Source organism: Haliotis asinina, chromosome 7 (assembly GCF_037392515.1).
Source record: "Haliotis asinina isolate JCU_RB_2024 chromosome 7, JCU_Hal_asi_v2, whole genome shotgun sequence".
Taxonomy (NCBI): domain Eukaryota; kingdom Metazoa; phylum Mollusca; class Gastropoda; order Lepetellida; family Haliotidae; genus Haliotis; species Haliotis asinina.
The window spans coordinates 59,106,788-59,127,979 of record NC_090286.1 but is presented as its reverse complement, the minus strand read 5'-3'; the positions used below and the strand labels follow the sequence as shown (position 1 = coordinate 59,127,979).

The window sequence follows — 21,192 nt, the reverse complement described above, 5'->3', positions numbered from 1 at the left end:
CGGAGGAAGCCAAAGCGTGGCTTGAAAAACAAGCCCTGTGGCAGATCTATTTGCCGGCACCACGCTACGTGCCTAGAAGGAGGTTCGGTATTAACATACCTAATAGCGTTCACCAGGCAGACCTACTGTTCCTACCCCACGACAAGAGGTACAAGTATGCCTTAACCGTAGTGGACGTAGCCAGTCGTTACAAGGAAGCCGAACCCTTGACCACGAAAGATTCGGCCCAGGTAGCCAGAGGATTCGAACGCATATACAAACGCAGCCCGCTGACGTGGCCAACAGAGCTGCAAGTTGACCCCGGACGGGAGTTCATGGGTGCCGTGTCACAACTGCTAGCCAAACACGATACAAAGGTCAGGCGTGGCACGGCCGGAGCCCATCGCAGCCAAGCCATAGTTGAGAGATTTAATAGGACTTTGGCCGAGCGCTTGTTCGGCTATCAGTATGCTAGGGAGATGGCCACCCCTGGAAAACGATCGACTGAATGGGTCACGAGGTTACCCAAGGTGGTGTCGGCAATCAACCATGAAGTCACCCGTCTCACCGGTAAGAAACCGGCAGACGCTATCAAACTAAAATCAATAGTTGCAGAGTCGGCCGCTCCATTGCGTGGGAAGGAGAAACAGATACCAGATAGGGCCTTAGTGAGGTATCTATACCAGCCGGGGGAACACGAGGGCGATAGCCGTAAGCGGGCCACCGATCCTATATGGTCAGTCAAAACTTACAACATAGATAAAGTGGATATGAAAGCCGACGAACCTAACTTGTACTACTTGAGGGATGGGCCGGGTAGGGGTTTTGTAAGAGAAGAATTATTGATCGTACCGTACGGCACAGTGTTACCTCCTACCAAGGCACAGTAAATTACCGCCAACTTTTTTATAGTAGGGGTAATAGTAGCAAGAGCTAATGGGCCCACCAAAGCCTTATTTAGTAAATAAGGCTTTGTAGAGACATTTCTTGAAAGTGGTCCAGAACCCCCATTCCCTATACTACTCCCCCCTTTCGGATTCAGAACATGTGTACAATATGTGTACCCCCACCCTAGCCCACAGCCATAAATTATGAGCGGTCCTTTAGAAAAACACATATATAGAAAGAGCATGCTTGAAAGTATTTCAAGAGTTGTGAAATGTAGACACCAACAACTGATGCAGCCTGAATATCCGACAAAAGGGAAAAACGTTGGAGTTATCCCCCTTGTATGAATTTTTTATATCGTTATGCAGGGTCTAAATACGACATAAGTAAGGCATGTAGAACATGTTATGTTGCTGAAATGAGCGTGTCCTGACACAGAGTGGTACTTAACGCTTGGTCTTTTGTGTCTGCTGTTTACAGACACATTGTTTTTGTCGCCTCATACCTAAGTCGTATACAGCTGTCTACGATTTGTAATCACTGAATAAATATAATGACTGCCACGATAACTACTGGCTTATATACACATAATGCTGACACGTTCTCTTTCAGGGTGTGATGGTCGGAAAGGGACAGAAAGACAGCTACGTCGGTCACGAGGCACAGACCAAAAGAGGTATCCTTGCTGTCAAGTACCCTATCGAACACGGTGTCGTCACCAACTGGGACGACATGGAGAAGATCTGGCATCATACCTTCTACAACGAGCTCCGTGTGGCTCCAGAGGAGCATTCAGTCCTCCTGACTGAGGCTCCCCTCAACCCCAAGGTCAACCGTGAAAAGATGACCCAGATCATGTTCGAGACCTTCAACTCTCCCGCTATGTCTCTGGCAGCCCAGGCTGTTTTGACTCTGACTTCATCTGGCCGTAAGACGGGTATTGTTCTGGATTTCGGTGATGGTACAGCGCATCAAGTTCCCGTATATGAAGGATATTATTTGCCACACGCTGTCTGTAAGACGACAGTGTCGGGGCGAGATCTAACATATTACCTGTTAAAATTGCTGATCGAAAAAGGCGACGATATCAACTATAACGTCGCCAGAGACATTAAAGAGACGCTGTGCTACGTGGCCTATGACTACGAACACGAGCTGAATACGATGACCAAGTCTACTTTAAACAAAACCTATGTACAGTCCGATGGGACCTTCATCAATGTGGGTGAGGAACGCTTCAAGTGCCCTGAGGGGATTTTTAATCCTCCATTGCTGGGTGAGGAAATGCTGGGTATACAGGATATTTTGTGTCGCTCCATACAGCTGTGTGATAGCTCCATCCGTGATCAGCTGTATGACAATATAGTCTTGTGTGGGGGGTCTACACTTTTCCCAGGATTCCCTGACCGCCTCCGGAAAGAGGTAGAGATCCTAGCACCCGCTGGAACTTCCGTCAACGTGAGAGCACCTCCGCATGGAATCTTGTCAGCATGGGTGGGAGGCTCTGTGAGGGCGGCGTTGCCCTCCTTCATGGATGCTGTAATGACGAAAGATATGTACGATGAATATGGCCCATCTCTAGTTCATCGTTGTTGTTTTTGAACCATCACTGAACCATCATTGTTTTTATTCCTATAAGCATTGTTGCAACATATTCATTTTTGTCGTATTCAGAAGACACATACATATATTTCCGCATTGTTAAAAAACAAATCACATTTTGAAAACCTATTTTATCCATAATTGTGTAGGGGATAATGATCGGTGACTTTTCAAAAAGTACCAAATTTTGCTACATTCATACCTAGTTTTGTAAGATCAGCGATCATTCGAATTTTGATATATAATATTTACGAGGGCAAACATATCGGGGTTTATATTATCATACGATGCCGTAGGATAAAGTATCACTTTACGAGGAAGTTTTCCATGTCAAGCCTCGATTTCGAACGGAACTATTTTGTCATTCATTAAATTTACTATGCTTTACTACGTTCATTCATAGATAACCAGTGGCTCTTTCAAACAAAACTCTTGTTGATGGGAGATTAAAGGTTATCAATTATATATTTACGACTGAAATATATGTTTGTGTTTTTTCAGACTCAGGGTTTACAAATAACTGTTAATGAAAATGCGCACTTGCTTCATATGCGAGTAGGTAAGTGGCTGTAAGTGGTGCTAAGGTCTCTGCCTGATTACGTTGATATTTTCTTCCGCCGCTATTACAGGTGACGTGGCCTTTCATTATAATCAGGTACTTCCCTCCGTGTTTAAGTGATGCATATTTCTACGAGAAGGTATTACGCAAGACGTTAACGTTATGCAGGTATTCTCAAAAACTTCTGGCGGTGTGAGATCTCATTGTCGTGCTACAAAATGACTTCACTTGGACGTTGTCCAATAACACCACAAAAGGTCTCAATACTTCATCCCTGTATCGCGAGACATTTAGACTTCTTGTTCTCTTGCCACAAATGTCGCCACATACCATGTCGCCTTCTCCACTGGACAGCTGAACTTTTTGAACACATTTTGGTATCAGTCGCTCTGAGCAGTGTTTGCCCTCAATTCTAAAAAGCTTCAGGCCCCAAGGACCCAGGGTGTCGGTTCACAAAAGCCTCTGAGCGCTACGACGTCTTGGCTGGTACGACTTACTGAAGGATGACCTAGCATATTTCGTTCCATGCAGACATCGTAAGCCCGTCGTAAACGTCTCTTAAGTTAAGGGTTATTTACGATTTACAATGTCCTAACTTGCACAGTTGGTCAGTCTCTCCTGCAGCCAAAAGTCGAACTATGCAATCGTTTCTGAAGCAACTAAATCGACTTTCATCTGTGGGTGCGGGTGGTGGTTACATATTGAAACGGTTCCAGTTTGCAAACGAGATGTCTAAAAGATTACCGTTTATGGACATTTTTGTCATTTCATCTGCGGATAACACCTGGTGTCATCAATGATTACCGATACTTTGCATTTTTCACCAACTTGGAGGTCGTTTCCTTGATAAATCAAGAATCATTGTTCTTAACGTAATGATACAAAACACTGAATAATAATTTTTCCTTTGCCTTATGGTTGGATACAATAATAAACCGCTAATGAAATGCCACACTACGAAATACATTGCCAGATATGTTTCATGTTAATTTTAATGATTTATTCTCTTTTTATATGTTAGGTAGACCTTGTTTTGTAGCCAAGGTTCAAATAGCCAATTTAGCCAATTAGCTTTCAGATTTGTTTAGTTTATACAAGAAACATGTCGTCAAAATGCAGTAACCAAAGCAATGATGGGATGTATTTCATGACAATGACAATGCACGTGCATCCGGAGTTGTCTTCCCTATAAGAAGAGCCATCGGCTGTAATTCATGTACAGCTAAATCACAAGAAAGGATGAATATGTTCACTGACTGATCTAAATTGTTTGCCGTATCGTCATAATAGAAGGTGTCAGAAATGTTTGGTTGTGGGGTGTGGTGATGTGGGCTGGATTCTTCCACAAGACCATTGTCAACCTGATCTAGAGACCTCACATAATCTCCGTCATGTCCAACGTCAACTCCGTATTTACAAACGACAATGACACGCCTTACACAACACTGAAAACTATGCAGAATTTCTTTTCCCTCCGGTGTCATTTCAGATTAGATCTTATTTCCAATACCACCAAAATATGGTTTTGTGCTATACATATGTTATGTGTGTTTGCAGTGTGCAGTTCACGATATGCATAAGAGGTACTGTCGCTGGATAAGAGGCACATTTGAGCACCAGTAAACCATATGGTTTCCTAAGAAATGATGTTTTGTAAATAATGGAATAGTGGCAAAGAGACACATCCCTGAGTACCTGGTGAGTCTTCATTTTGATCCAGTTTTCAACAAACGCTACAATAGGAACTGTGATAAAGAATGGATTGAAAATTATTTACATGATACATTGCAGAACTTGTACCAACTGTGGTGTATTTACATACTGTCAAATTGGAAACATTGCAGCCACACTAAAAATGCCACCGTAAGCCATTAACCCTCCATGTCTGTTTGTATCGTTATGGATTTTCCCAGCCTGGAATTGCAGATTCCCAAACCAACCAGCTGCTGCCGTCGAAGAAGAAGAAGAAGAAGAAGAAGAAGAAGAAGAAGAAGAAGAAGATGAAGATGAAGATGAAGATGAAGATGAAGATGAAGATGAAGAAGATGAAGACGTCACTTCAGTTTAAAGGTTACAGCCTACGTACAGTGCATAAGAAGCAATAACTACATACAACTGATGATTTGAAGTTGTACCCTCCTGGTTCTTAGAACGTGCACGAGTATGTGTGCTTTGAGAGCACAATATCGTTTTCTAAATCATCTGTCTCGATTATGAAATATAAATCTGTCCAAACGAAAACGGCATCTCACACCCTCTAACATAGCTCTGTATAATTCCATAATTCCGTTTCATATCATTTCTCTCTTCTCACAGCCATCCAAAGTTTTTGAGAGGGTAGATTTAGAAAGTGCGTGAAAGATCTCCAGATCATTATATAAATTAATGGGGGTTTTGAGTGTGATCCATGATTCCAATCCACACTCTCAGGCACCCAGCACACAAAGTCAACAATTTAACTCACTCACCCCCCGCGGGACCCAGAATGTGCAGTCGTACAACTTGTAGTCTAAATCGGGGCAGTGTTAAGCCTAATGGTTAAAGCGTTCGGTCATCACGCTGACGGCCCGGGCTCGATTCCCCACATGTGTGAAGTCCATTTCTGCTGTCTGGTGTGATATTGCTGGAATATTGCAGCAAACGCCTTAACACGTAAATCACTCTCTCACACACGTGTAATGCATGCATGTGTAACTTGATGTGGCTCTCATGGGCGAAGTTATGAATACAATTAACTATGTAGACCGTTGCGGTGGCTGAGTGGGTCAGATCGCGTCCAGCAGGTAACATACCAATGGTGCACAAGTTGTTTTTATAAACACACACATTGCTCAAAAACACATGGTTGAATAATTCAGGTATATATTTCAAATTTGTAAATGAATTATGATTAATTTCTGAATGAAATAATTAAGGTCCTTTCATGTGAAAACGGTCAAGAGGCCAAATATCAGTCCTACTGATTTGGATCCAGCAATGAACATCATGATTGAAGACAAAAATAAATTTTCTACTTAGTGTGCTGAGACCTTGAATGTATTTCCAGCATACGACAACATGTGTTTTAGTGAGCGAGTATAGTTTTACACCGCACTCAGCAACATTCCAGCTATATAAAACAAGAAGAGAAAATGGACCCAAATCACCGAAATCTTCAATTTTGCTCACATAAAGATGCTAACGACGTTGGTCGTTCTGTCCCATGTGGTCATTTGTGTGAACACCGTCGTGACAATAGTCACTTGACACAATACATCACACATAACCGTGCTGGAAATGGTGTGTCGCTGCCATTGTTTACATGTAACCACTGCAAAACCGCTTGAATAACTTTCTCTTACAATAATGATGGATGGTCTTCTGGTCACGTATACAGCATCGATGAAAAACCTGACAAAATATTCTAAGCGCCCGTTCCTGGATTTTTCCAATGTAGATAAACCGGCTGTCGCCGGGGATCAGTGAAGCGCCAGCGAAACATACCCAGGGAACCAGACTGGTCTCCAGGGCTTTGAAAGAACTCGTGCACATATTAACTGAACTGAAACATTGACTGAAGTACTTGAGATAGACTTATGTGTGTAAAGTGAATCTTCATGTGATGTATGGTAGCTACACACCCGAGCGAAGCCATGCTCAGACCTCCAAATACGTGTACGCTTATGTACACAGTCGGTGGCCTCCCACTCACTGGTGAAAGGACGGGCCAGGTGTTAGTCTGTCAGCCAGGCGTGGCAGTATGTGAAAACAAAATTCCAGTCGAGGAAATTGCGAAAACATGTAAGGGAACATCCTCGATATATCCAGGCTCATATGGTTTTTGTAGCAGGGCAGATCGCCAAACCCTTATCGCGAAAATCGACTGTATGACTTATTTTCAGCGATCTGACATAGACTTTATGGTAACATGTGTTTGTATACTTATGATCAAAGGCATATGCTTTGTCGGATAATCAAGACTGGTTCGGGTCCGGCGTTGACATTTGATATTGCGATAACGCAGGGATTGGAACCTTCTGTTGTGGTAGTCAGCAATAGTCGCGCCATGTCGCCTGTAGTCTACGAGTGAGCGAGTTAATATTTAACATCGGCAATATTGCAGCCATATCGTGGCGACTGTAGTCTGAGAAAAGAGAATTACTACAATCACAACCAGAACACAGGACACCCTTGGTATGGACATCTTGTACTTTAGGAAGTACTCGGACATTCTGGGAAGGTGAATTTTCTATCCCCCGTAGACAACACAATTCATAATCATATGTGAAAGTGGATATGCTGCATCTTTACGCTTGTTTAGTGATTGTTTCACACCGCAGTCAAGTCTGGTTGAAATTATACAAACAACCATTACACATAAACACAGGCAATTGTTTTCCAATCCAACCGTCTACCCAAGATGTAAGCTTATCATCCAAAACTGTGTTCCACAGGAGATATCGCTTATGTGACGATATCAGGATTATGGTCGTCCGTACTTCAACCAATGACGCAGCCTGACTACCCGTCATGAAGGGAAAAAAGGAAGTTATCCTTAGTCTCACATTCTTTATCTCGTTATATCGTCGTTATGCACAGGTCTAAATAACACAATACGTCTGTTTCCCCAGTCCTTTTTTCAGCGCATGAGGGATCCATCAAGGGTACAGTGGAGGCTTATCGGAACGTATACCCTGGAGATATCGAGGACGATTTTAGAGGAGTTTTATCTATTATTCCTCATTATTATGATAGTGTACCCTTCATCTAAAGAACTTTCAATCCACCGCCACGTTGTATGTATTCATTGTTTGTTAGGGAATGTACATGCTACTGTGGCTTTCATACTGAATAAACTTCTGCAAAGGATCGAGAGTGGTAGTTTGTTTTGGGTCATGTCTGACAGACAAAACTATTTCTGATTCAGAAAACCACATACTTTGACTCCAGCATGGGAAAAGCCGTAACCGAGTCATGTGGTGGCATACCTCGTACAATCACGAATCCCCTGGAATCGAGGACAGCAGGTGGTTTGTTTGGGCTCATATCTGACATGCAGATGTGCCAGAATCCATAGCGATCTATTCAGAAATGACAGTTTAGTGGACTAAAATGTCATTTTAAGTGTAACTCCCATGTTTAAAAATTGAAGTACTCAGACAAGAACATAAACAAGTCCTTCAGTGTATGATCTAAATAATTATAAATCAATTTATTGTTACACTTGAAATGTCACATTTCCTGACAACGAGATTAAAATGAAGACTCACCGAGAGTATACCTCTCGTTCAAACTGTGTAGACTTTCACTAAATGACTGCAAGAATGTACCCACACTGGAGATTTATTCTTTCAAAATAAGGACTTATTATTAAATACGTCACGATATGGCTGAAATATTACCAATGTGACGTTAAATATTAACTCACTCACTCACTATTATTAAATACAAACCTCGGGCGCCAGGCGGTTTATTGTATAGCAAGTACCTCTCCTGTCCGGCAGCTTAACTTTTGCAGATTCGCTACATCACGGCGGTTATTGAGACAACAGGGGAAGATGGGAACGCGAGCGCGCACACACAATATACTTATTCAAAAGAAACACAGATTCTTGTTTCGGTGATATTGTAAATAAGGTTTCATTCTGGATGACACCAGAGTGAGAGTCTACACTGTACAAAGTCTTCAGTTGAACCAAGCCTGTGTTCACTGGCATGTGATGCAGTTACCAAGGACATCTCACCTGCTGTCAATAACGTGTATGCCCACCCCTAGTACCGACACCTACAGGTGGATTTTGTCGAAATATAACTCAGTTTTGTGTATTTATGCTAGTATGTGTTTGTTCGTCTTTGCCAGAAAACTCGATGCAACATGAAACTTAGAGCAAAGTGTTCTTCACCACTGGGCTGAAGATGCGACCTAGGCCTTAGATCAAAGGGATTGTAAAGCTATCAAGGTATGTACTGTCACTATCGGGGCCATAGCACTTTGTAAAAGAAAAAGGATGTAACGAGGTCAAAACACCAAGTTCATTTCATGGCGAGTTCATCAACGATCACTGTACTTATCCCATCCAGGTATGCACACATTTCAAGCCAATGCATTTACCTACAAGATGAGACATACACCAAAAAAAAAATCGAATCAGTACTTCTGGAGCTAGGGTCTCGGAAGGTCGGAAAACCGTTATTTCTCTATTCCAAGCCAAGTTCCCTGCTCTGAATTCTTGAGTATACACAAACGGCGTGCACCAAAATATGTTGAATTGATGGCCCCCGTCAGCACTCTAATTCTTTGTTAGAGACACTTGCACTTTACTGTCATAACAAGTTTACCTACACTTGCTCATTGCAAACAGGACTAGTACTGTGTCGTGCCTTTTCGCCATTGACGACCTTGGCCTTGACCTGTCCTGCACTGAAAGAGAGAGAGAGATCATTGGCTATAAACAAATTATGCCCCATCAGATCGCTAACGCTTACTCTCAAAATGTCAGAGATACTTTACGCTCCAAAATCAGAGAGACCATCACTCCACTCTCCAACAGAGAGTCAAACAAATGAATTACCAAAGGCTTAACTTTCTTTATTCGTACCAAGGCTTTATTAGGGGAGTGTATTCACCAAAATATCCGAATATTCAGTTATCAATCAAACGTTATAATTACCAAATATCGTTATTCATGGCTCGAACACAGCCAACAGGTTTTTGTCAGAGTGAGTAATGCACAACACTGGAAGGCTCCCTCTATACTCTTTTTCAAACTAGCCACAAAATAGATCCATTAAATAAAAACCATATTAAAGACACAAATAAAGTTATCAATACCCATTGAGAATGACATGTGGGAAGACATGAAAAAAGTTCAAATAACTATGGAGAGCCCATGAAAACAACCCCTTTTGCCATTTGAGTATGACAACAGTTATAACGATGTAAAGAACAGTATTGATAGTGGCCATCTCAGTGACTGTAGGAGTTCGCCTGAAAATCAATGATGATTCAGAGATGTGTATGTTTTACATTGTTCATAAACTACAGGCAAAAAGACAGTTATCAAAGACATATGTTAGATTTTCTATTATTGTATTACAAACATTTTTCAATAATGTACCGAAAGTTCATTGTCAATCAACACAAAATCAACAAATAAGCGTTCATTAAGAAAATGCATGAAGAGTCACATAATGAGACAGAAGTAGGGGACACATCATTAATAGTGAGTGTGACCATCCATGGCATCCGTACCCACAAACAACATGCCTCCTCATTGACGTCGTCAGTCAGTCGCACGACGTCAGCATGAATCCAATGCATGGGTGTCTGTTCATGTTTCTGTTAGTTACCCGGAGGGGATACAACCTGTCTCAGCTGATGATCAAGATGTTCAGAGATGTTCAGTGGGCTTCGTGTCGTGATTCGTGATTCAGTCGTTCTAAATAACATCAGGAAAGGTGCTATGCTTGTGTGGCGCCATGTGGGACTGTGTTATTAACTTATCGTAGGACGACAGTATGTTATAAGAATCTGTGAAAAACATAAACATAAAAGCATAAACACTTATAGAGAAATCTTCCTTGAAACAACAAAGGAGTGTCATTTTTCCACAACAGTGGTTATGATATGTTCCTTGAATTTAACGCACTTCGCAAATTCTCAGCTCAGGCCAATGCACGAAGACGAACTTTTAGCAAAAATATGCCTTACCCCTTTTTTCAGGGATGGGCTTGTACAATGTTAGTCTATTCTAAAGTTGTAAACATAGTACTCGTGGTATATTGAAGAGGTCCCAGCTTGCAAACGAGATGTCTAATAGCTTACCGTTTATGGACATTTTTGTCAGTTTACCGGCAGCTAAAACCATCTTGAACAAACGGTTTCATCAATGGTTTGCAGTGATTTATCACCGATATGTTGCATTTGTCACTGGCTTGGAGATTGTTTTGTTGGAAAATCGTTATTCTCAACTTAATACATTTTGTGTAAGTTTTCGAATGCTAAAACAGCATCTGGTGATAGAAAACACAGAATAATATTTTTCTTATGGTTTATGGCTTGATTGTTACGCGTAATTCAGATTTGTCGATTAACAATTGTGAAAAGTCATATCACTGACATTTTAAATTGTTATCGTGTAAAACTCGATAGCATCTAACAAGTTTGATAACGGTCGACACTTCGTGACGTTGCAAACGTCTCTGGGGTCAGCTAAGTTGTGTTCGGCACGACACAGAATCGATACAGGAAGTTTGGGTCAGATGTCCAGTGATACAGTGATACACATGTGGTGGAAATCCTTCCACCAATTGCAGCAAGACAGGTGTCTTCAGACTGACTGCCGAAAGACTTTATCATTTCTTTACTGTCACTACAGTGAGTCCTTGTGAAACTTGGAGATGACTTTTGGCCAAGGCACACTTTTCACTGTTATATAATTGAGAAGGGTGAATTCGATGTTGATGGTGTTGCAGGTTTTCCTTTTCACGAACCTTTCTAGACATCTGGACTTAATCATGAACATTTTTCTGGCAAAAAACCCCTTCCACTCCTTTATAAATTGAGAAGAAACTGTACATCTGTGATATCTGTTCCTTTGCAGCAGAGTATCATATGAAAGGATGTTGTTCACTCACTGATATATATTTTTGCCATGTCGTCATAATGGAAGATGCCACATCGAAGTATCAGACATGTTTGATTGTGAAAAAGTGGTGATGTGGGCTGGAATCTGACACGAAAACCATTGTCAATCTGATCCATGGAGACCAGTGATCCTGAGACCTCACATTATCCCTGTCATATCCAGCTCCAAGTTCGTATCCTCCCACAACAAACGACACACCTCACACAAAACTGAAAACCATGCACAATTTGAGATTTCCAACTGGCGTCATTCCAGATTAAACTTATATGGCTTTGGGACTCGTTCTACAAAGCGATCACAGTGCGCCGACCGTAGTAAATCTATGTTAAAATATGGGTTATGTTATGTTCGTCTCAGAGTTACGATCACATTAAGGAGCAGAGTCCAGTTGTCATCAGCTTTTCACAAGAGTTTAGTCCATACAGAACCCCGTAGATTGCCTTATTTCATGCTTTGTTGAAACCAGTTCTGTAAATATTACATAGGCCACCCTATTTCGAATTAAGCCGTGAGCAACTTCATGTAAATTCGGTTGTGACTAGACGTGCTTGTCCCCATTGCGACACTATGCACTAAGCAAATTTATGTGTATCAAATTCTGTTGAGATCAAAATCATTCGTCATGTCTCAACCGTGTCCGTAAACTCAAAGAAGACACGTGCCCGTCTCGATACTTGTTATATAAATATGACAAACTAGTGAGAACGCGAGTAGGGATGGCTGTACTTTGATGGCTATAATCCCCAGTACTGAAATCGGTTATGTCATTATGTGTTTTTTATATAAAATCATGAAAAATATATATCGTCATATTGAAAACACAAAGAACGTGGCTACAGCAGAACTGTGTTGCCTCGTGTAAGGATAATGTCATTGACGGTGAGAGATTCGAATACATGCACGTGCATTTGTTGACTTAAAGGCTCTGATGAGTGAATGAGTGAGTGATAATTTATCTTCACGTCGGCAATATTGCTGCCATATCGTGACGAGAACAGTTTAATTCATATCAATATTAAAATTAATGAATAGAAAACGTAAAAACCTGTCATCGGAGGACAGTAAACCACTAGACTTTCACACATATGAACATAAAACTAGGATTGAAAGTTAAAACATTGTAATTAAAGAGGTCAATACGATATAAAACACGGGCTATAGATCACCAACGACAGAGGGTAGATCACCATACTAGGGACCATGGGGACTTACAGTATCTTTGCTACCTCCATGGACCCTAGTTGGATTTACACCATCCCTTCAGCCATTGGCGATTATACTGAAAAAAATAGCCATTACTAAAAGCAGCAAATATACTACGATTAAAGGTTTTGCAGATCTAAGGTTACATAGACTATTTTGGGACTTACATACACTTTCAGGAGGACGATTTAACCTCTCTGGTGAGTCCATTTGAATGTATTGGGTTAGATTGTTTGTGCCCTTCCAACATTTTTAGGAAATCTAATTATACATTGCTACAAGTTTCAAAATAAAAATATTGATTTGTTTTGGTTATAGGTGTTTGTCAGCATTTGCTGTGTTTTTGCAGCCGCTTCAGACAGTAAGCTTTGTAAATCATCATGGAATTCACACAAGAAAATCAGATCATGCTTGAAATGTTTCAACGTGGAAAGAAAAAAACATAGCCAATAAACCTGAAGACTTTGAACAATGGTTGAAAGGTTCCCTTATTGTTAAGACAGAACATACATCTGTTGTCTATTAACGCTTTACCAGGATTTCCCCATTTAGTGGTGACAGGCATGGGAAAGGTACACCACATGATGTCTGGTGCTTTTATGTCAACAGTCTTGTGGAATCCAAGAACTATCCCAAGGACGTCAAGGATCAAACTATTTGGGGTTCACTGAAAGGAGATGCTTTCCAGATAGCTGTAAACATGAGGCATAGAAGTGATATCTCCGCACTCCTAAGGAAACTAAAGATCATCTTTGATTTTGCCGATAGAAAGGAATGCTGGATGGCTCAGTTTTACGTTTTACCAGGCAGAAGGATGATGAAGATATTTCAATGTGGAGATGTCGTCTGGAGGAACTGTTGGCGCATGCAATAAAGGATAGCCCTGTAGATATGGATGGGGATGAGAGGCATTTCGAAGTTGGTATTCTAATATACTACAAAATGTTATGGATGTCAACTTAACCATCCATAACATTTCCTGTATATCGCACCTTTACAAATACCCCTTGTCATGGTACATCACAAGCAAGATATGATTCCCCGAGAAATTCTGAGCAAGGTTATGCAGATTACCAACCCACAATGGACCAATATTCTGCAGAAGAAAGGAATTGGAGTCCAATGGAACTTGCCTGCTGGAGATGTGGTCAAGTTGGACACATGCAGTATTGTTGACATGTTAGACTGGACCATAGTAGGAGAGGACGAACTTTAAAGTCACACAGACCTATGGATAGGGGCCACCTGAAGGCATCTGTGAGCACCCGATAGACTGGTTGGAAATGCTAATGAGGTGATGTCATTATTGGAGGAGTGCAGGTCCGATCATTGCTGGATACTGGAGCAACAGTTCCATCTTATCACAATTATTTTATGACACGTATTTGAAGCATGTTCCCTTAGAGTCATTTCAAGATATCCTTAACATAGAACGTGTGTTGGGCAATCTCTGCAATATACAGGATATGTTAACGTTAAGCAAGAAAAAGGAATCGGATTTGAGGAGCCCACTTCTTGTTTATTCCAAATCTCCAAGGGTGCCAACTATAACATCAAAGTGCCAGCTTTACTAGTGTTTCTTTTGAGGAGGTTAGCAAGGTTCCAGTTTGTTATTATTACAAACTTCTGGTGTTCTGATGATGAAATATAGGTAGCCAGATGTTCCGGAGGATGAATGGAAATTGTATCATCTAATCATGGTACCGAAATTATTTCAAAAACGTGTACTTTCACTAGCACATGTAAGCCCTAGGTTATTTGCATGTAAGCAAAACTTGTGAGAAACTTTGGTCATATTTCTTTTGGCTCAGGTTGATAAGATATAGCTGAATTTTCCAAGACCTGTTATGTATGCCAAATTGTTGGAAAACCAAATCAGAAAATTCCTTTCACTTCCTTAAAACCTATACTGGCTTTTGAGGAACGTTTCAGTAGAGGTGTTATTTATTTATTGTGTTTGTCTGCTATCTAAGATTAAGTCTTGTAAGTAGTATTTTCTCACTATCATGTGTGCTTTTGACAGATTTCCTGGTTCTATTCCACTTCGTGGTATTGTTGCTCCTGTGGTTGTCAAAGCTTTCATCAAGTTTTTCTCTTTAGCTGGTTTGCCAGATGTTGTTCAGTCTGATCATTGCTCGGATTGTGTGTCTTAGATGTTTCGGCAAGCTATGTACCAGTGAAGCAAGTTCAGTCAAGTGCTTATCATCTGGAGTTGCAGGGAGATAAGCATATGGTCAAGAATTATTGTTTTGAGACAAAGACAGATCGGGATGAGGGTGTGCTTTTCCTGTTGTTTCAGGAAAGTTCAGGGTTTAGCCCCTTTGAACTTGTATTTGGTCAGTACGCGGGCCATTGAAGCATTTAAAAGAACAATGACTCAGTCACAGTCCAGAGGTCAATCTTTTAGACTGTGCGTCTACATTTCGAGACTTTCAAAAGCAAGTGAGTTGGCTAGACAAAACATGAAAGGTTCACAAGCAAAAATGACACAAAACTATGACAGAAAGTCACTTGTGGTGAGAAAGTGTTACGTTTACTTGAAAACACTTCCGGAAAGCCTGCTGCAAAGTACTAAAAGTGCTGAACATTTATGATACGAAATGTGACCCATAATAATTATCACTAAAACACTAAACGTTGTGACCCAATAATAATTATTACTTAATTAATAATACAATTTACAGAAAATACACTCTCGTAACAATTGTACGAAACACAAGTGTGAACATGTTGACAACAATGATGGTGGTGTTAGCAATGTGACATTTGATCAACTTAGTGATAATGTTTCACCAAAGTTGAGAAATTCTGATGTGTTAGCTCACCTTGATGAGAAACTATCAGAAAGCAGAAAGTTCAAATACCAGATTTGTAATTTGCAATGTCTTACACAGTATAAATATTTAGGAGTTGTCTTTGCAAAAATTCTGCCTTTGTTCAAACATGTTGATAATGCACAACTATAAGACAAACGTACCTTACTTATTATTTTGAGCTCATTGTCACAGCTTAAGTCACTGCCTTTGAAACAATTTTTAAATATAGCTTATTCTAAAGATGAGCCAATTTTAATGTAGGGGATGGAGATTTGGGGTATGTCATATTCTAAGCAAACTGAATCAGTACATGTTCTTGCGTGTAAAAGTCTGCAACTTCCAACCAAGATGTTTCGAGGAGAATGTGGCATAAAAATTGTATAAAATATTGGTAAACGTTACTTCATATTCCCGATTTACATATCCCCCCACCCCCCAAGTTTTTGCAAGTGACATAAAGCATGTACATTGTCTGGAACAGATGTACCAATATACACATTCTTATATGTAATTGAACCAATCAATGCTGTGCCAGAGACCGTTGCCCCACATCTGTACTAAAGTAGAAGTTAAACGTCATGTGTTTAGTTCCATTTTTCATCAAAGGTCTCCATACCTTTGACTTACTGACCAAGAATTTATGGACAGGTGTACATTTTACCTCGTTTGTTTGCAAAACATCACTCGATTCCATAGAGTAATATAAACATAATATCTTCTGTGGAATGTCAACTGTTTGAAAGATAATCATAATATTCACCACAACACATGATGGAATCTCAAATGTCAAAGGGTAATGTCAAAGTATCAACGTTATTAATTTTTTGGGCAAAATGAATCACTGTCCGGTCCATTTTGCCTGATAAGGAAACGGTCTTGCGTTGTTAGGGAAAAAAGAAACGTCACGATACAGGACATCCTGGAGCCATGCCGCAAATCTAATAATGCACCTATCACCCATAATGTATCAGTATGAAATATGCTACATAGATATTCCCGATATCCATTGAACGATGGAAATACCCATCATAAGCCAGCCGACATGTGGATATCAGTGTGTCAGAGAATCCTTAATAATATATCATAATGTGCGGGGATTTTTTAAAACTGAATCCGTACCGTACCCTTCAGACATATCTTGAAATCATTCAATTGTGTGCGGTTTCAGAAGGCAATAACAACGATAACCCACAGTGAGAAAGTATGGTGGCAAGACGATTACTCACGGTTACACCAAAAGATTTATTTCACCCCTTGTTATGCAATATGGGTACATAGATGCTTCATGTCATCCTGAACTTAAAACCTGCAGCAGGAGAGGTGAGGTTGAGAGAGTAAAGATGACTCAGTGCGTGTGTGTGTGCGCGCGTGCGTCTATGCGTGCCAGAGCTAATGTATACAAGCACTGGCACCTGCTTATGTATATCAGCATGTGCACAATCACACAGACACATTTAGAGATGCTCACACTCGTGCACACTCATAAGTGCACAATCACACACATACAGATGTATTCCAAGGACTAGCCCTCAGTGTGCTTGTATTTCTATAGTTCTTGTAATATTTGTCGGATTGTTATTTGCTGAAATATCCTTCAGCAACCCATATGCCGAGGCGCCATAACCTGATCGGATGGTCAGACTCGCTGACATAGAGATATGAATATTGCTGATTTATTGCAGTTACACAATACAGAAACAACACGATTATTTTTCAGATATTCAGTAATTATCATCAAGCTTTTACTTGGTTGAGACTCGATAAGTTACAGACCGCCGCCATACAGCTGAAATATTGATATACAGATGCAAGCGCTCACATGATTATAATGTGTGAAATGAGGTCCCATTTTAAGAATGTGTGAATGAGCTCGCATATTCAGAGAGTGTGATTTTGGATGCAGTAAGTGAATATTAACTCACTCGTAGGGCCTGAACACAAGGAATTAAAGATGCTACTCAAAGTGTTCATAGAAGATATGATTCTGATTTCAGAAGAAAATAAATGATTTGCACATATAAAATTGCTGTTACCGGTTCAAGGATCAGGTTTGCCGCAAATAGCCGGTCGCTGTCTTAGCAGTATTTTCCCACTTGCTCACTGTCTCAATGACGCGATCGATGCTGTGACACACGTCAACGTCAGCTTGGCGGGTAATGGGTGTACCTACCTATCTACCTAACAATATATGGTGGGACACCGTGTGTTTTACCTTTTGTTGTGCACAACCTTGGGGTTGTGCTCTCTACATGAGTGAACGACGGGAATAATTAACATTTCTGGTATTGACAAATATAGCCCTGACACATTCTGAAAATATACGCTTATACGCATGCATGCTTATAAAGTGATGGTGTGGATAGTATGATGAAAATGGTGAAGTATGAGGACGCGAATATGCACTCGGACAATAACAATGCTTGGTGCATTTAGATGGAAATGATACGTGATACTCAAACCTATGAACAAAACATAAACTTTATTAAAGCAAAGGGCATAAAATACAAACGTTTTTCATTCCACACGGTCATTGCTCCAACTCTCCTTCTGTGTCAAACCTACCTACATATCACTGAGATACCTGTTTTATATTTCGTGTCCATCCCTCCTTGAGAGACTCGCGCAACTATTGCCACGCGTCACAGGCTTCAATACATGTAGTATGATATTGCCATACAAGGAATTACTACTGCTGGTTTCCGAGAAGTGCTTTCACATAAAACACAGCTGTTGAGGATGTCGAGTCATTCAGTTCCAGACTGGCGTACAACAAGGAACGATACTTGCTCCTGAAGTATTCTATTAAAATGTGTGACGAAGATGTTGCTGCGTTGGTTGTTGACAACGGTTCCGGTATGTCTAAAGCCGGGTTCGCCGGTGATGATGCCCCAAGAGTTGTTTTCCCCTCCATCGTGGGTCGTCCCCGTCATCAGGTAGGGCACCTCTGTTTTCGTCCCTAAGTATAGGAGAAAACACGACTCTGAGGTTTTGGTAGGTGTTTGTGTGTGTGTGTGTGTGTGTGTGTGTGTGTGTGTGTGTGTGTGTGTGTGTGTGTTCGTGCGTGCGTGCGTGCGTGCATGTTTTATATTGTCTACCAAAACCTCGGAGAAGAGTTTTCTCCAACATATATACCGTCAATGATGGGTAATTAAAATGTAGGTGACCATTTGAAGCGTGCGTAAAATCATTTTCTTGATAGTAACTATAAGTACATAATTTAACCACACTACCCCCAAATGTTTCGTAAATACATGGACGAAAGTGTTATATGGTGAAAATGAATATACAAATATACACATCTACATGTAAAGTAAATGTAATTCTGAATATCCAAGCAAATTTACTACAATACTTCATCTTTCCAGGGTGTGATGGTGGGCCTGGGACAGAAAGACAGTTACATTGGTGACGAGGCTCAGTCCAAGAGAGGTATCCTCGCTGTCAAGTACCCTATCGAACATGGTATCGTCACCAACTGGGACGACATGGAGAAGATCTGGCATCATACCTTCTACAACGAGCTCCGCGTGGCTCCAGAGGAACATCCAGTTCTCCTGACAGAGACTCCCCTCAACCCCAAGGTCAACCGTGAAAACATGGTCCAGATCATGTTTGAAACCTTCAATACTCCAGCTATGTATTTGGCCGTCCAGGCTGTTCTTTCTCTGTACGCTTCTGGTCGTACGACAGGTATTGTGTTGGACTCTGGTGATGGTGTCACCCACACTGTTCCCATCTATGAAGGCTACGCCCTTCCCCACGCCGTAATCAGACTGGACCTTGCTGGCCGTGATCTCACCGATTACATGATGAAGATTCTGACTGAGCGTGGTTACTCCTTCACCACCACTGCTGAGAGAGAAATCGTCAGGGACATCAAAGAAAAATTAGCGTACGTTGCTTTAGACTTTGGACAGGAAATGCAGGCTTCCACGTCTTTATCTTCCCTGGAGAAGAGCTACGAGCTTCCCGACGGTCAGGTCATCACCATTGGCAACGAGAGATTCCGTTGTCCAGAGGTCCTCTTCCAGCCATCCTTCATAGGTATGGAATCACCCGGTATCCACGAAACAACATTCAACTCCATCATGAAGTGTGATGTTGATATCCGTAAAGACTTGTATGCCAACACTGTTCTCTCAGGAGGTACCACCATGTTCCCAGGTATCGCAGATAGAATGCAGAGGGAGATCACAGTCCTTGCACCACCAACAATGAAGATCAAGATCATCGCTCCCCCAGACAGAATATACTCCGTGTGGATCGGTGGCTCCATCCTTGCCTCTCTTTCGACCTTCCAGCAGATGTGGATCAGCAAGCAGGAGTACGATGAATCCGGCCCATCCATTGTTCACAGAAAGAGTTTTAAGTGACTGGATTTGCACGGACTGTAACAGTTAAAGAAAATCACATTAATCACGTAATGGTGAAAGTGAATAGCTGTTGTCATTTTCCTTGCGTATTTATTACATTTGATGTTATTTTTTGTCACTTTTATTTTACTGATATATTCCAATTTGAATTTAGAAAGGAACATTTGGCAGCAATTAGCATTTGTGTGCCTATCGAAAGTATCAGATATTACACTGAGAGAATCTCTACAGTGTATGTTGAGTAGTCATAGAGTGATGGCTCTGGATCACTTCCTCCTATGGGTTTATTTTATGTAATTCTGCTCCCAACTAGAACTCCCAAAATGATCCCCGGAGCCATCATTATTTGTCCAGGTTGGCTCGCCAGGCTTGCTCACTAGGTTGTATCATCAGCATGGACTGTAAAAATTCGAATCGTTTTCCAACAAGTGAAAACAAAAACATAGGAAGGTGATGAATGAATATAATGTCTCTTGAACTCACATCCACCTAGGGAGAAAGAATCCAGAGATGATGGGTTGAGCAACCCTCTTCCTAGGGGTAGTGTCAGCTACCTTTACTCTCACCTTGAGTGTGCCCCAACTCAGAAGGACCCCTTACGTGATTCAGACTGATATGATTCTAATTCCTCTCTTCGGTTTTGAATTGAAAGGTGCAATGAATCCAGAGAGACAACAATGGGACAGACCCGCTTCACTAAACCGATTGCACCACCGAGGACCTGACAGTCAAGTGCTTGGTTTAACTAGTTTATCCTGAGATCCTTCTTAGCTGGGCTCCGTCCATACCATCGCAAAGACAGTCTAAAACCAGTCTTATGTCGTTCGTGCTCCGTCAATACTATCGCACTATCACGGGACTGTGGACGTGCAGATTTCGTGATTTTGATTTCTCTGGAGCGTGTTTCAAGAGTGGCTGTGTTTAGTGCTGAGCCACATGACTGTCCAGCCTAATATCCCTAGTGTTGGATTGCTGAAAATGTATACATATGATCATATCTCCACGAGCTCATGGGGGAATTCCTACTGTCTAGAATGCAACTACTGGGTGGGGGTTCCTGTTACTGGGGACCTTAGAAACTCCCAACTAGTCGTGGTCTAGGACTGATGGTATCCGTTGGTATAAGTGTGAATCCCATCGTCTGG

The 21,192-nt window shown here is 41.2% G+C and overlaps 2 protein-coding genes across 2 annotated transcripts in view; both read left to right on the top strand.

Moving 5' to 3' along the window:
* Positions 1–20,047, top strand: part of LOC137291117 (uncharacterized) — a 52,027-nt gene extending 31,980 nt beyond the window's left edge. Inside the window, exons 2-5 of the mRNA XM_067822398.1 lie at positions 1,480–2,463; positions 4,942–5,110; positions 18,402–18,607; positions 19,040–20,047. Coding sequence (XP_067678499.1) covers positions 1,480–2,463; positions 4,942–5,110; positions 18,402–18,607; positions 19,040–20,047 — 2,367 coding nt within the window. The remainder of the gene's footprint in view (positions 1–1,479; positions 2,464–4,941; positions 5,111–18,401; positions 18,608–19,039) is intronic.
* Positions 1–21,192, top strand: part of LOC137291278 (actin, cytoplasmic-like) — a 162,525-nt gene that overhangs the window by 61,703 nt on the left and 79,630 nt on the right. The window lies entirely within an intron of this gene.